The sequence below is a fragment of the Neoarius graeffei genome, chromosome 17 (genome assembly GCF_027579695.1).
Source record: "Neoarius graeffei isolate fNeoGra1 chromosome 17, fNeoGra1.pri, whole genome shotgun sequence".
Classification (NCBI taxonomy): domain Eukaryota; kingdom Metazoa; phylum Chordata; class Actinopteri; order Siluriformes; family Ariidae; genus Neoarius; species Neoarius graeffei.
The window spans coordinates 68,993,129-69,010,219 of NC_083585.1; the positions used below are offsets into that span (position 1 = coordinate 68,993,129).

General features: G+C 42.8%; 1 protein-coding gene across 3 annotated transcripts in view; it reads right to left on the reverse strand.

Annotated features, from left to right (window-relative positions):
• Nucleotides 1–598: 598 nt before the first annotated feature.
• LOC132864476 (NLR family CARD domain-containing protein 3-like) overlaps nt 599–17,091 on the reverse strand; it is a 34,039-nt gene continuing 17,546 nt past the window's right edge. For all 3 annotated transcript variants that reach the window (XM_060897894.1, XM_060897893.1, XM_060897895.1), the window contains 5 exons: nt 14,531–16,301; nt 11,942–12,115; nt 2,561–2,734; nt 1,811–1,987; nt 599–1,666 (listed from right to left, as the gene is read on the reverse strand). In XM_060897894.1, coding sequence (XP_060753877.1) covers nt 1,630–1,666; nt 1,811–1,987; nt 2,561–2,734; nt 11,942–12,115; nt 14,531–16,301 — 2,333 coding nt within the window. In that variant the 3' untranslated portion in view covers nt 599–1,629. The remainder of the gene's footprint in view (nt 1,667–1,810; nt 1,988–2,560; nt 2,735–11,941; nt 12,116–14,530; nt 16,302–17,091) is intronic.

Here is a 17,091-nt window from a genome sequence, read left to right on the forward strand (position 1 = left end):
TAGGTGTGAATGCGAATGTTTGTCTGTGTCAGCCCTGTGATGACCTGGCGACTTGTCCAGGGTGTACCCCGCCTTTCGCCCGTAGTCAGCTGAGATAGGCTCCAGCTTGCCTGCGACCCTGTAGAACAGGATAAAGCGGCTAGAGATAATGAGATGAGATGATTGTAACTTGGAGTAACTTGGAGCAAGTCATGCTCTCCACGTGCCATCTGCCACTCAGAACCGTCTCCCGCAAGCTGGCCCCCAGATATCTAGGACTCTTCCTCATCAGCAAAGTAATCAATCCATGTTCCGTCAGACTGGCATTACCACTCACCATGCGACATATTCACCCCACTTTCCACGCGTCACAGCTTAAACCGCTGCAGTGTGAAAATTCCACACTTCCCCAAGAAAAAAATGAAGATCTGCTAGCCAGATTAATACAGCTCAAGAAACTGTTTCATGATGATGACAACATGGACACCAGTCGATCAATGGAATCGCCAACAAGGCATATGCCAAGTCAAGATTTGCTCAACTCTCCGGAAAAAGATTCACAGACTCTTAATTAAATACAACACATAATTTGTGTCTATAGATGACAAAGTTCCTTTAATCAGACATGTTGCTGTTTTTTATCATTTAAGTTAATCAAATAAATGACTTGATACATTAAAACCATTTCCATTTCTTTACATTAATCATCAAAATAATAAGACTTATTTAAATGCAATCAGTGAGTGGTTAATGCAAAACGCTATACATGGTGTACTTAAACATTTTCTTCTTTGCCAAACAAAAAGCCACATTTTATAAAACCACCACCAGAATTGCACACAACCGTATAACGTAGTAATTGTCACTTATAATGTTAGTATGTATCCAGTCGTAATAGTCGATAATTATTTTCTTTAAATATGCAGTACGGGGCGGCACGGTGGTGTAGTGGTTAGCGCTGTCGCCTCACAGCAAGAAGGTCTGGGTTCGAGCCCCATGGCCGGCGAGGGCCTTTCTGTGTGGAGTTTGAATGTTCTCCCCGTGTCCACGTGGGTTTCCTCCGGGTGCTCCGGTTTCCCCCACAGTCCAAAGACATGCAGGTTAGGTTAACTGGTGACTCTAAATTGACCGTAGGTGTGAATGTGAATGGTTGTCTGTGTCTATGTGTCAGCCCTGTGATGACCTGGCGACTTGTCCAGGGTGTACCCCGCCTTTCGCCTGTAGTCAGCTGGGATAGGATCCAGCTCGCCTGCAACCCTGTAGAAGGATAAAGCGGCTAGAGATAATGAGATGAGAATGAGATAATCCTGATTATGGGGTGTGTTATTAGGGCCCAAGGACTGCAGGGCAGGAGTTCTCCAGCAGAGGGTGCTATTGGTCTTACTGATTTTACATGGAACCAAGCTGTACCCAACGCAAGTAGATTTGCAATGTGCACTGCATTAGCCACGCCCAACAGGAAGTGAGGCATTTTGTGCATTTGACAAGTGTTACATTTTGGAATATTCCTTCAAGGTGGTTCATTGGAGTCATGTCAAATTTGGAAATCCCTTCCCTTTTTGGAAATAGAAAGTTTCTCAAAGTGCTGGAAATGTGGGATGGGTTCGAACGCTTCACCAAAACTGAAAGAGGTTTGAGGTGAGACTCCTGTCATACGCCCATCCTGGTGAGGGAAGAACCTTTAATTCTGAAAGACAGAAAAGAGCATCAGTGTAAACAAACATTAGTATAAACACACACACGCAATAAAACTGAAAATATATGATAGTACACAATGAATATTATTCAGTATCATCCAATAGAGTAAAGAGACAGTAAGTCAGTAACTCACTGTAGTGTCTCCAGTTTACAGTGTGGATCCTTCAGTAGATCAGAGAGCAGCTTCACTCCTGATTCTCCTGGATTATTCCCACTCAGATCCAGTTCTCTCAGGTGTGATGAGGGATTTGACCTCAGAGCTGAAGCGAGAGCAGCACAACCTTCATCCGTAATACTGCAGTTACACATCCTGCAAGAAAGAAAACCTTCTCACACTTAACACACTCAGTTTTAGCATTGAAAACATCATCCATATATTATCCATAACTGCTTATCCTGTACAGGGTCGCAGGCAAGCTGGAGCCTATACCAGCTGACTATGGGTGAGAGGCAGGGTTCACCCTGGACAAGTCACCAGGTCATCACAGGGCTGACACACAGAACAAACAGCCGTTCACACTCACATTCACACCTACGGTCAATTTAGAGTCACCAGTTAACCTAACCTGCATGTCTTTGGACTGTGGGGGAAACCGGAGCACCCGGAGGAAACCCACGCGGACACGGGGAGAACATGCAAACTCCACACAGAAAGGCCTTTGTCAGCCACTGGGCTTGAACCCAGGACCTTCTTGCTGTGAGGCAACAGTGCTAACTACTACACCATGCCACCCATCGAAAACAACTACACAAAATCTTTATCTCCAGAACATTTACTCTCCATCTCACACACACTACAATCAAAATCTATCAGATCACTACAATTAAAATGACCACAGATGAAAAGTGGATGTTATTGTGTTTATTAGAACTGTGTGTGTACCTCAGTATCTCCAGTGTACAGTGTGGATTCTCCAGTCCAGCAGAGAGCAGCTTCACTCCTGAATCCTGCAGGTTATTGAGACTCAGGTTCAGTTCTCTCAGTCTGGAGGAGTTTGAGCTGAGAACTGAGGACAGAGCTCTACAGCTTTCCTCGGTCAGATTACACTCGCACAGACTGGAAGAGAAATGATGAAATATCAGGTGAAAATTCAAATTCAATCCAAATTGTATGAAACTGTGCTCATTGAATTCAAAAATGAATGCTAAACATACAGTGGTGCTTGAAAGTTTGTGAACCCTTTAGAATTTTCTATATTTCTGCATAAATATGACCTAAAACAACATCAGATTTTCACACAAGTCCTAAAAGTAGATAAAGAGAACCCAGTTAAACAAATGAGACAAAAATATTATACTTGGTCATTTTATTGAGGAAAATGATCCAATATTACATATCTGTGAGTGGCAAAAGTATGTGAACCTCTAGGATTAGCAGTTAATTTGAAGGTGAAGTTAGAGTCAGGTGTTTTCAATCAATGGGATGACAATCAGGTGTGAGTGGGCACCCTGTTTTATTTAAAGAACAGGGATCTATCAGTCTGATCTTCACATGTTTGTGGAAGTGTATCATGGCACGAACAAAGGAGATTTCTGAGGACCTCAGAAAAAGCGTTGTTGATGCTCATCAGTCTGGAAAAGGTTACAAAACCATCTCTAAAGAGTTTGGACTCCACCAATCCACAGTCAGACAGATTGTGTACAAATGGAGGAAATTCAACACCATTGTTACCCTCCCCAGGAGTGGTCGACTAACAAAGATCACTCCAAGAGCAAGGCGTGTAATAGTCGGTGAGGTCACAAAGGACCCCAGGGTAACTTCTAAGCAACTGAAGGCCTCTCACATTGGCTAATGTTAATGTTCATGAATCCACCATCAGGAGAACACTGAACAAATGGTGTGCATGGCAGGGTTACAAGGAGAAAGCCACTGCTCTCCAAAAAGAACATTGCTGCTTGTCTGCAGTTTGCTAAAGATCACGTGGACAAGCCAGAAGGCTATTGGAGAAATGTTTGGTGGACAGATGAGACTAAAATAGAACTTTTTGGTTTAAATGAGAAGCTTATGTTTGGAGAAAGGAAAACACTGCATTCCAGCATAAGAACCTTATCCCATCTGTGAAACATGGTGGTGGTGGTAGTATCATGGTTTGGGCCTGTTTTGCTGCATCTGGGCCAGGACAGCTTGCCATCATTGATGGAACAATGAATTCTGAATTATACCAGCAAATTCTAAAGGAAAATGTCAGGACATCTGTCCATGAACTGAATCTCAAGAGAAGGTGGGTCATGCAGCAAGACAATGACCCTAAGCACACAAGTCGTTCTACCAAAGAATGGTTAAAGAAGAATAAAGTTAATGTTTGGAATGGCCAAGTCAAAGTCCTGACCTTAATCCAATCAAAATGTTGTGGAAGGACCTGAAGCGAGCAGTTCATGTGAGGAAACCCACCAACATCCCAGAGTTGAAGCTGTTCTGTACGGAGGAATGGGCTAAAATTCCTCCAAGCCGGTGTGCAGGACTGATCAACAGTTACCGCAAACGTTTAGTTGCAGTTATTGCTGCACAAGGGGGTCACACCAGATACTGAAAGCAAAGGTTCACATACTTTTGCCACTCACAGATATGTAATATTGGATCATTTTCCTTAATAAATAAATGACCAAGTGTAATATTTTTGTCTCATTTGTTTAACTGGGTTCTCTTTATCTACTTTTAGGACTTGTGTGAAAATCTGATGATGTTTTGGGTCATATTTATGCAGAAATATAGAAAATTTTAAAGGGTTCACAAACTTTCAAGGACCACTGTACTTTTTACAGAATTAAAGTATGTTTAGCTGTTCTTGAGATATTACAAATCAAAGATTGAAAAAAAGCCTTAATTTTTAGAAAATTGCTGTAATATTCTGTATGAGGATCACATGGTCCAAAATGGGCCTCATTAACCAATGAAATCAAATTTTTTTTCTTCATAACGTTTCTATTTTTCAAGATATTTACATGGAAATTGGCAGCACATAGATGGTTGTATCATGAATAAAGTTTAAAAAATTAGTTTAAAAAATGCAAATTAGAATTTAATTAGCATTTATTACCCTAATTAGGTAAAAACGTTAAATCAGTACACTCTTCTTCAACGTTTCACCAAATGGCTTTATTTGTGAAATATAAAGCTGCTCTTAACTCTCATTAATATATCAAAAAGGAGAAAATCAAATGTTAATTACAAATACAATTATAAAATCTGCATAAATAATCCATGAATGTCATTCACATCTACCATTCTCTATCAAAATAAAAAAAGGAATAAAGGCACGAGGCAAAGACGAAGCACACACGAAGCGAAGCAACACAAGGCGAGGCAAAGCAGCAGTGGGTTCTCGGGTTAGCCGGCGCAGTGCCGCTGCTAGGCAATCCTTATTCTATAATGATAAAACAGACATGAGAAATGCACAAATGGCTAGAGGAAAAAGCCAAAGCCACTATACTACCTACCGATTAGGCCTTTCCAAGCAATGCAGCGTAAAGCGGAGAGAGATCAACACTACATGAGCATCACCAGCAACAAAACAGTGAGTGCACAGGAGCAGTGAGCAGCGTGCAGCCAGCAGCAACACCCAAGCGAGCCTCTGTACCACAGGACCGTGAACACGGAAGTGGACGACGTCAGGACGTGACGTGCTCAGCCTCTGGCCAGTGAAAGACAGGTGCTCTCAGCCTGCCTTTATATGGCAATTTGCGGCAGTGATTGGCTGAAATCAGCACCCAGCTGAAAGTCACTACAGCCAATCACCGCATACTGCCACACTATGAAAACTCATTTCAAAGTCTCCCATGAATCAGAACATCAAAACTAGCAGAGGGAAAATTTTGCTGAATCCTTCATCAGAAACAGTGAGAGAACATCCCTATAAAAGTGATCTGATTGATATTGATTAGTAATCCGGTGGGAAACCAATCAGAAGAGAGAGAGAGAGAGAGAGAGAGAGAGAGAGAGAGAGACTGACCGCTGTCCTGTGACTCAAAAAGCACCGGCAGTTTCCCGACGTCCTGCGAGCAGAGTTTTTGTTGGGATTACTGTCTTATATAGAGGCTGTAGCCACTATTTCATCGTGTTGTAAGAATGCAAGAATAATTGTAATTAAAGCCGCTAGCGGCCTTGACGGGCCCTCGCACGTGTGGTTCCGCAACCCAGGACATTCCGCCACCCAACAAAACAGTCACGTCATAAATTCATCAAATGTTCAAAGGTGATGTGCATGTTGCAAATGCCATGACTGCTTGACGGATGAGAGATAGACAGACAAAGACTGTGTGTGTGTGTGTGTGTGTGTGTGTGTGTGTGGTGTGAAAATGTACATTTATATATGTACAAAACTATATGTGTCTCCTCCTTATCTCTATCTCACGCTGTAATCTTAAGTCATCTTAGCTTTCCTGTGTCTGCAGTGTGTGTGTGTGTACATGCAGAGTTTTCATATGTCTGCAACAAAATGCACAATGATGGCAGGTCACTATTATTGCATGTGTGTGTGTGTGTGTGTGTGTGTGTGTGTGTGTCTGTTTCTCAGAGGGAGAGAGAGAGAGAGAGAGAGGGAGGGTGTGTGTGTGTGTAAGAGAGTGTGCTCATAGATGTTGCGTGTGCATGTGAGTGCATACTTGTGAGAGAGTGCATGTGTGTATACATAAATATCAGGGCTTTCCACAAGCGCCGGCTGCCGGCCATACAGCCGACTACACAATTAAGTCCAGCCGGCTACTTTAATGACTTATTTTTGTAGCCCACAGGCTCTAAATATTAATTTTCGATTTTAATAAAATTAAATGGTTTATCTAACGGACTGACAATGTCAAGCTGAACCGCACTCATTTAAGTTGTGATTCTACCGATTTCTACCGATGCTACCGATTCTACCGATGTGTTTGTACCGATAATAACCACAAATTCCCTGCCGACTTTGTTGATCAAGGGACAGTAACTCATTAGCGGCCCCAACATGCAGTGTGTGTGTGTGTGCGCATGCACACGCACTCAGCGGAGGCAGTAGTGTGTCGGGGCCGTCAGAGGCGACATCGGAGGGAACAGAAGCAGAGATAACGCTTTTGTCTCCGGTAAACCAGTCTTCTCTCGTTCAATTACGTGCTGGCATCAAAAGACACCGTTGGTTGTAAATGAAACCAAACTGAGTTGTTGGAGTGTATTTTCATACACAAATGGAGAAATGTTCGCTGAGTGTTTAATTGTGTAGCCCCACTGCAGACCGTTGTTGTTAATTCATAGCATGCTCAGCTGCGTGAATGTGTCATGCACCGAAAATAAGAGATTTACAAGCCAGGAACGCCTCATGATGCAATACGCAAGAAAAGAAAGAAGATTTACTGCCATTTTACTTTGTATTTGAGTAAAGTGAATAAATAAATGGTCTGTGGAAAATACATTTAATCCTGGGAACTGCGTGCACAGGAGTTTATTTTGTGTTTACTCCCCCCCCCCCCCCGGCTGGCTACTTATTTGTCATGGCTGGCTAGTATGAGTATGAGCCTTAGTGGAAAGCCCTGAAATATGCATATGACTGTGAGTGTGTGTATGAGTGTGCACAGAATTGTATATGTTATATCATCAGACTCACAATATCCAATATTTTGTAAAGTTACAATATGTGATTGTAATGCAGTTTAATGAAGTGTAGTGTTTTGTTTTCACCACAGTGGGTTACAAGTCACAAGCCTGAAACTCATGTTGTGACACCACATTTTGTTTAGGACATTTTGTTTAGGAGTGTTATATTTGTAAAGAGATGAAAAGAGTTTGGAGTTCTCCCCACCGCGACTAGAGAAAGTGTAAGATCGTGATTGTTAATAAAGATGCCATAATGACTAAAGAGTATCAGAATCAGAATCATATTACAAGATATAAAAAATCCCTTCGCAATTTAATATCAGTGACATCTTGGCATCACGTATAACGAATTTCACATGAATCTCATGAACCGTCTAGGAGGAGCATGTTAAATTTCATCATATGTCAAAACACACATATTCAAAACTCTATTCTTTCCTTGGCCAGCTGGTGGCGCTATATCAGACAAGCATATTGGGTGTCTAGATGTCATAATAATCACATTCTCAGCCAAATCATTAAATGTATTATGGCTTCATGACACATTTCTTGTTTATGTGGCGAGTATTAAAATTCATAATATTGCCATTTCAACATATTACAACATATCAAAAATCCCTTTGCAATTCAACATCAGCAATATCTTGGCATCATGTTTGCCAAGTTTGACATGAATCTGGTGAACCGTCTAGGAGGAGTACGTTAAAAATGACCATGTGTCCAAACACATAAGCCCAATTACCTCACGCCCTGTTGGGCGTGGCTAATGCATAGGGGGCGCTATGAAGTCCCTGGGCCATTATTGCCATTTCAACATCTTACAACATATCAAAAATCCCTTCGCAATTCAACTTCAGCAATATCTTGGCATCATGTTTGCCAAGTTTGACATGAATCTGATGAACCGTGTAGGAGGAGTACGTGAAAAATGACCATGTGTCATCATCACGCCAAATGACCTTATGACATCATCACTCCAAAGTTCTACCCATTCATTTCAATGGGAAATGGAAAAAGGGGCGCTATGAAGTCCCTGGGCCACGACCGGGGCCAAACGTCTGTGGCTGAGAAGCGGTTACAATGACTGATGTGTGTATCAAATTTCATGAGTTTTCATGCATGGGAAATGCCTCAAAAAAAGCCAAGCGCGACAGAAAAATAAATAATAATAATAATAATAATAATAATAATCATCCTTCGAAAAACAATAGGGTCTTCGCACCGAACGGTGCTCGGACCCTAACAATAGCGCACTGCGCATGCATATACAGGTGTTCCTACTAAAATGACCAGTGAGTGTATACAATTTGGTTCACCATTCAAAATAAATGGACGAGATGAAAGAAATCTCTTTCAGACATGTGTATGATTATTACTCAGGGGAAGTGCGTTCCTATTTTAAAATATACTCCAGGTCGTCCCCCTTTCCTTGCCTTCTTCGGCCAGTGGTCCCATTTGTGATGTAGATATGTGACGCACTTCCGAGTTGTTATGGGAAGTTTTTGAAAAGAGTACTGAGACCACTGAGCTCTAGCGCTGGGCCTTTTCCGGGAAATAAGAGTTTCAGTCATGGCAACAGCATGTGTACGTCAGCCTCGGTTCAGAGGTTTCAGTTTTGAAAACTGTAAGAGGTAATCTTACCTCTTTACATTATTACAGTATCCTCTCTACTCTTGAGTAGAATAATATAAAGTACAGACACTTGGTATGATGATGATGATGATGATATGATGATAAGCCCTTTATTGTCACTAGTCACATGTACCAGCGAAATTAGCCATCAACCTGTCCGTACATATACAACATACAATTGACATAGGGTAGACAGGACAGGAAGACAGGGATGAAAAATACAGAATGACATGAGGGAAGAGGAGGAGAAAAAAACGACCCCCACACTATGCTTCTAGGGATGCACAGTATGGGAACATTTAAAAAAACACCTCAGCACATAAGCACAAATTCCACACACACAGTACACTTTACAACAACTCAGGACTCGAGGCGGGGAAGGGAGTGGGGGGGGCAATCATGGAATGGGGGTAAGGGGGGAGAGGGGGAGGCAGATAGGTATAGGTGACCCAGCGCAGACAAGCAGTCTGGTCCTGCAGCCAGACGGCGCTTACCGACTTGACACACTAGGGGTAAGAATGGCGACCGTGGGAAGGGCGGGGGGGGGGGGGGGGGACAGAGAGAGTCTGACTGCAGTGATCTTCAGGGGGTGTTGTTACCACAGCAACGGCCTTGGCCAAGGCATTGCTGGCTAAGAGAGCCGAAGATAAGACTGGAATTTGTTTAGACTTGAGACGGATAGACGTGTACATTTTTTGACTACCCTGCTTGTCCATGCTGGCCCCCGAATTGATCCATATCCCTTTGCAAAGCCATCAACTTCTCCAAGATGGAATCCACAGAGCGGTTCAAGTTCTGAATAGCCACAGTCTGAGTGCCGACAGCTCTGCCCACCGCTTCAATCATATCGGGCAGCTTTATGGGGCTTTGAACAGCTGTCACCATTTTCTGATTTACTCGATACACCAGGGCAATGTCTAATCCAATCAGCAAAAGTCCTGTTATCATGGTTCTGAATAGGTAGATATCCTCAATGTCCTCCACAGAAAGAACTGCCAGGCACACGACCCGCCACCTCTCCCACGCATCCATCGTATAGCCAGCTGCGAACGTTCCGGCAGGACAGGCTGGTTCCCCTGAACCCAGGCTTCTCATTGAGAAGATTGTGTCAATTGCATGAAGAGACCAGTTTATCAAATCCATGATTTTTGGTTTGAAGAGCAATGCAGAAAGGGTCTCTCAAAAAGCAGACAATAGACAAGATGAAACAGCAGAAGCAGGAAAGATTAGGGGAGGGAGAGGCAGAGAAATGCGACCGCCTTCCGTGAAAGCACGGAGAAGAGCCATATATTTTACTGCTGTGATTTTTAAATTGTTTATTTTTGGATTATGCTTCATTTTTGTGGCTACTGCCTCATAGGCAAGGCAAGTTTATTTATATAGCACATTTCATACACAATGGCAGTTCAATGTGCTTTACAGAAGTAAAAACAAAAACAGTAAACAATAGAGAAATAAAATTACATAAAATAATTTTATTTTTATTCTAAAACAATTAATTAAAAGAATTAAAATAAAATAAGAATTAAACAATAGTAGAAATAAAATAATAAAATGAAGTAGTAGTTAAAATAGGAGGAGAAAAAAAGAAACTATCAGAATAAAATAGAATAAAGTTAAAGTAAATTTAAAACATGCAGAGAAAGTAAAGATTATAAAAAATGTAAAGAAGACAATATTAATTATTTAACAGAAAGCATCTGAAAACAGCTTGGTCTTTAACCTAGATTTGAAGCTGCCAACAGCAGGAGCATTTTTAATGTCCTCTGGCAGTTGGTTCCATAGCTGTACTGCATAGTAGCTAAAAGCTGCTTCGCCACACTTTGTTTTAACAACAGGTTTTAACAGTAAATTTTTCTGCTGCGATCTGGTAGATCTGATTGGGTTAGGCCGCTGCAACATATCAGAGAGGTAATTGGGCCCTGTACCATTTAGAGATTTGTACACCAGCAGCAATGCTTTAAAGTCAATTCTGTAGCTTACTGGAAGCCAGTGAAGGGACCTTAGAATTGGAGTAATGTGCTCTGTTCTTTTTGTTCGTGTGAGAACCCTCGCCGCTGCATTTTGAACCAGCTGAAGTCGTTTGATGGTCTTTTTTGGCAGGCCTGTGAAAAGGCCATTGCAGTAATCAACCCTACTAGAGATGAAGGCATGTATAAGTTTTTCCAGATCATTTTTTGACATAAGTCCTCTTAGTTTGGAAATGTTTTTTAGGTGATAAAATGCCGTTTTAGTGATTGCTTTCATGTGACTGTCAAAGTTTAGCTCGCTGTCAATGAAAACACCAAGATTTTTAACCATTTCTTTAGTTTTAATCCCTTTTGTGTCAAGAATAGTGGTAATCCTGAGTCTTTCATCTTTTTTCCAAATAGAATTACTTCTGTTTTATCTGTGTTCAGCTGAAGAAAATTTTGTGAAATCCAGCTATTGATTTGATCGATACACTGGTAGAGACATTCAAGGGGGGCATAATCATTAGGTGATAGAGCAAAATAAATTTGGGTGTCATTTGCATAGCAGTGATACAAAATTGAATTTTTATTGATAATTTGCCCAAGTGGGAGCATATAAAGGTTGAAAAGTAATGGTCCAAGAATCGACCCCGTATAGAGTAAATATACAGTATATGCTACATTTACTGTATGGACATGGGATCAGAAAACTATTTTATTTATAAGCAGGAGCCACATGGACCCACAGGGGACCGATTTTTACTGTTGTACCAACTTCAACCTGCCTTTACTCCCAAAGTACTAAACAGATCTTAACCAGATACATTTCTTTGGAAAGCAGAGATTATAAACTTTTTAATGAGAGTATTCACGATAGAAAATATTCAAGAGTTAAGCAATGACAGATTTGGAAACTCAGATGAGCGTCTGCATGCACAATTTTCACACCGCGGCCAGCGAGCGTCTGATATGCCGACTGAAAATTTATCAGATCACTACAATTAAAATGACCACAGATGAAAAGTGGATGTTATTGCATTTATTAGAACTCTACTGTGTGTGTGTGTGTGTGTGTGTGTGTGTGTGTGTGTGTGTGTGTGTGTGTGTGTGTGTGTACCTCAGTATCTCCAGTGTACAGTGTGGATTCTCCAGTCCAGCAGAGAGCAGCTTCACTCCTGAATCCTGCAGGTTATTGTTACTCAGGTTCAGTTCTCTCAGTCTGGAGGAGTTTGAGCTGAGAACTGAGGACAGAGCTCTACAGCTTTCCTCTGTCAGTTTACACGCACACAAACTGGAAGAGAAATGATGAAATATCAGAACACTGATCTCAAACACACAAACACAGCCATAATCCAGCTAAACTTCAGCATAGAACAGAAATGTGAGTGTGTTTCTCTCACACACAGAAATCAGAGGACAGGACGCCACATCAGCACATTTACAGGAGCAGCGACGTCTTTCTGCACTCCACGATCTCTCAGCTACAATTTATTATCACACCATTAGCTCATGGACAGAACACACACGTGAGAGAGCGAGCAGCCGACAAACACTCCACTCTGATCTGTGTTCAAGTTTCTACAACCAACACTGCAGATATCGTGCATTTTATTACACAAAATAAAGAACTCTATAACTGCACACTCCCAGATAATAACATGCCAATCCCAGTCGCACTTTACAGCCAGTTCTCATCTCATTATCTCTAGCCGCTTTATCCTGTTCTACAGGGTCGCAGGCGAGCTGGAGCCTATCCCAGCTGACTACGGGCGAAAGGCGGGGTTCACCCTGGACAAGTCGCCAGGTCATCACAGGGCTGACACACAGACACAGACAACCATTCACACTCACATTCACACCTACGCTCAATTTAGAGTCACCAGTTAACCTAACCTGCATGTCTTTGGACTGTGGGGGAAACCGGAGCACCCGGAGGAAACCCACGCAGACACGGGGAGAACATGCAAACTCCGCACAGAAAGGCCCTCGCCGGCCACGGGGCTCGAACCCAGGACCTTCTTGCTGTGAGGCGACAGCGCTAACCACTACACCACCGTGCCGCCCTTTACAGCCAGTTATATGTGGAATTTCACAGAGACGGTAAAACAGTTGGTGTGTTTTGTTCTCTGTGCTCGTACAGTTACAAATCTGTCACCTCAAGATGTTTGGTAGTTTGGTGTGGATCATCAGAGCTGTGTTTAAAGATGATTAGAGGAAGTATTAACAAGCATTAATCCAAACAGCGCAGTTCAGCGTGATATTAAAATCATAAACCATGCCGTAATACATTTATAAACAATTGTTGCCAGGCAAAACAAACTTCGCCCGGTAGTGAGGTTTCTGATTCTGGTTCTGATTCTCTGCTGCTCTCAGCCAATCAGAACACACTGTCCTGCTTACTGCTCTCAGCCAATCAGAACACGCTGTACATGAATAATTGTTACACTTTTACATTCTTACAGCACAATGACATAGTGGCTACTGCCTCTATATGAAGCAGTAGCCACAAAAACCTTGACCTTGACCAGATGACCCCCAAAACGTTGGAGGTTCTATTTGAGACCAATGCCCATCTATCCTCAAAGTTTCATGAAGGTTGGTCCAGCCGTTTTCCCGTAACATCGTTTACAAAAAAAAAAACAATCCCGACCAAAAACAATAAGGTAAAAATCACAGAAGTAAAATGTACCAAATGTCTGTACTTTATATTCTACTCTTACCTCTTACAGTTTTCGAAACTGAAACCTCCGAACTAAGGATGACATACAAACTTTGTCGGTATGACCAAAATTCTTATTTCCCGGAAATGGCCCAGCACTAGAGCTCAGTGGAACACAGTTTCTCTCTGTAAGAAGCATAAACATGTCTGAAAGTGGGGGCGGCATGGTGGTGTAGTGGTTAGCGCTCTCTCCTCACAGCAAGAAGGTCCTGGGTTCGAGCCCAGCGGCCAACGAGGGCCTTTCTGTGTGGAATTTGCATGCTGTCTGCGTGGGTTTCCTCCAGGTGCTCTGGTTTCCTCCGCAGTCCAAAGGCATGCAGGTTAGGCTAACTGGTGACTCTAAATTGACCGTAGGTGTGAATGGTTGTCTGTGTCTGTGTGTTACCCCTGTGATGACCTGGCGACTTGTCCAGGGTGTACCCCGCCTTTCGCCCGTAGTCAGCTGGGATAGGCTCCAGCTTGCCTGCGACCCTGTAGAACAGGATAAGTGGCTACAGATAATGGATGGATGTCTGAAAGTGATTTCTTTAGTCTAGTCCTTTTTTTTATAATTTATATTTCTATGAATAAATCAACAGAGCGGGGAAGTTTTTAAAAGTGGGCGTGGCTAACCCCCCTTCCTTTGAGTATGTAAATGAAGCAAGAAACCATCCAATGACAGCAGTGTATACAAATGAGGCAGGTAGTGAGCTAATCAGCGTGTTTGTGGGAGGAGTCTTTATGAGGCAGCGCTCCTGCAATCTGAGCTCAGAGCTTTTTTTTTTTTTACCTTTTTGATCACCGTAACCTTGACTTTGGCCAGATGACCCCCAAAATTTTGGAGGTTCTATGTGAGACTAATGCCCATCTATCCTGAAAGTTTCATGAAGATTGGACCAGCCGTTTTCCCGTAACATCATTTACAAAAAAAAAAACACGACCGGAAACAATACCTCGCCGCCTGGTGGACTCCGTCCCGGGCAACGTAATAAAAATAAAAATACTCACACAGGTTTTCTGGAGGCTTTGACCACTGGCAGCAGCTTCAGAAGACATTCCTCTGATCGGTCATATTTCCTCAAATCAAACTCATCCAGATCCTGTTCTGAGTTCAGTATCACGAACACCAGAGCTGACCACTGAGCAGGAGAGAGACTGGTTCCTCTGAGACACCTGTAATCTCTACTGTTCAGGTAACGTTGTACTTCCTGCATGAGAGAATGATCATTCAGTTCATTCAGACAGTGGAACAGATTGATGGATTTCTCTGGAGATGGATTCTCCCTGATCTTCTCCTTGATGTACTCGACTGTTTCCTGTTTGCCGTGAGAGATACTTCCTGTCTGGGGCATTAATCCTTGTAAGAGAGTCTGATTGGACTCCAGTGAAAGACCCAGAAGGAAACGGAGGAACAGGTCCAGGTGTCCATTCTCACTCTGTAAGGCCTTGTCCACTGCACTCCTGAGGAAATCAGACATGTTTGACTTTCTGAAAAGATCAGACAAATCAGTGGTTTGTTGTTCTGCTACATTTCTGCTGATGAAGGAGAGAAATGCATATAAAGCAGCCAGAAACTCCTGAACACTCAGATGTACAAAGCTGAAGACCTTCACCAGGTGAAGCCCAAGCTCCTCTCTGAAGATTTGGGTGCACACTCCTGAGTACACTGACACTTCTCTCACATCAATGCCACACTCTATCAGGTCTTCCTCATAGAAGATCAGGTTTCCTTTCTCCAGCTGTTGGAAAGCCAGTTTTCCCAGTGCCAAGATACTCTCTCTGGTCTGCTGAGGATCAGGCTCACATTTCTGATGGTATTTTTGCTCCTTGTGTTTGATCTGAAGGATCAGGAAGTGTGTGAACATTTGAGTCAGAGTCTTGGGGATCTCTCCACTCTCTGCTTCACCCAACATTCTCTCGAGAACAGTGGCTGAGATCCAGCAGAAGACTGGGATGTGGCACATGATGTAGAGACTTCTTGAAGACTTCATGTGTGTGATGATTTTATTGGCCAGGCTCTGATCACTGATCCTCTTCCTGAAGTACTCCTCTTTCTGAGGATCACTGAACCCTCGCACCTCTGTTACCTGGCCTACACACTCAGGAGGGATCTGATCGGCTGCTCCTGGTCGAGTGGTTATCCAGAGGAGAGCAGAGGGAAGCAGATTCCCCTTGATGAGGTTTGTCAGCAGCACATCCACTGAGGCCGACTCCATCACATCACACAATTTCTCATTGTTCTGGAAATTTAGAGGAAGTCGACACTCATCCAGACCATCAAAGATCAACAGGACTTTGTTAATATCACAGTCTATTAATCGTAATTCTTTCATTTCTGGGAAAAAGTGATGAAGAAGCTTCATCAGACTGAGCTTTCTCTCCTTCATCAGATTCAGCTCCCTAAAGGGAAGTGGGAACATGAAGGTGATGTCCTGATTTGCTTCTCCTTTAGTCCAGTCCAGAATAAGCTTCTGCACAGAGACTGTTTTTCCAATTCCAGCAACTCCTTTAGTCAGCACACTTCTGATGGACGTGTCTTTAAAGAGCTCATTAAATTTGATGGGTGTCTCCTGCATTGCTGGTCTCCTGGATGCTGTCTCAATCTGTCTCACCTCATGTTCTTTACTGATGTCTCCACTCCAACCCTCTGTGATGTAGAGCTCTGTGTAGATCTCATTCAGAAGAGCTGAGCTTCCATGCTGTGAGATTCCTTCATTAATTCTTTTAAACTTCTCTCCCAGGTTGGATTTCAGCTTTGGCTGATACACAGAGACATGTTCTGATAAACAAAGTAAGAACATCTTGTAATACAAAATCATTGAGAACAACAGAAATTAAATACGTTCCTGATAAACTTATAAAATTTAGAAGAAAAAATCTAGACAGTATATTGAAAAATAAAACTAATTTCAGAGTTCTAATATCACTGACTTCATCTCATCTCATTATCTGTAGCCGCTTTATCCTTCTACAGGGTCGCAGGCAAGCTGGAGCCTATCCCAGCTGACTACGGGCGAAAGGCGGGGTACACCCTGGACAAGTCGCCAGGTCATCACAGGGCTGACGTATCACTGACTTATTCAGCTTAATAAATTTAATATCTTCTTCCTTTGGTTGCTCCCGATTAGGGGTCACCACAGCGGATCTTTCATCTCCATTGCTCCCTGTCTTCCACATCCTTCTCTACCACACCTGCCACTTTCATGTCCTCTCTCACCACATCCATGTATCTCCTCTTTGGCCTTCCTCATTTTTGTGTGCCTGGCAGCTCCATCCTCAACATTCTCCTTCCCACATGCTCTGCATCTCTTCTCAGGATGTGCCCATACCATCTCAGTCTCATCTCTCTTAGTTTCATTCCCAAGCTCTCCACATGTGCTGTCCCTCTGATGTGCTCGTTCCTTATCCTGTCCAACCTTCTCACTCCCATCGCAAACCTTAACATCCTCAACTCCGCCACCTCCAACTTTGCCTCCTGTCTCTTCGTTAAGGGTACGGTCTCCAATCCATACATCACAGCTGGTCTCACTACTGTCTTATACATCTTACCTTTCACTTTTGCTGGGACT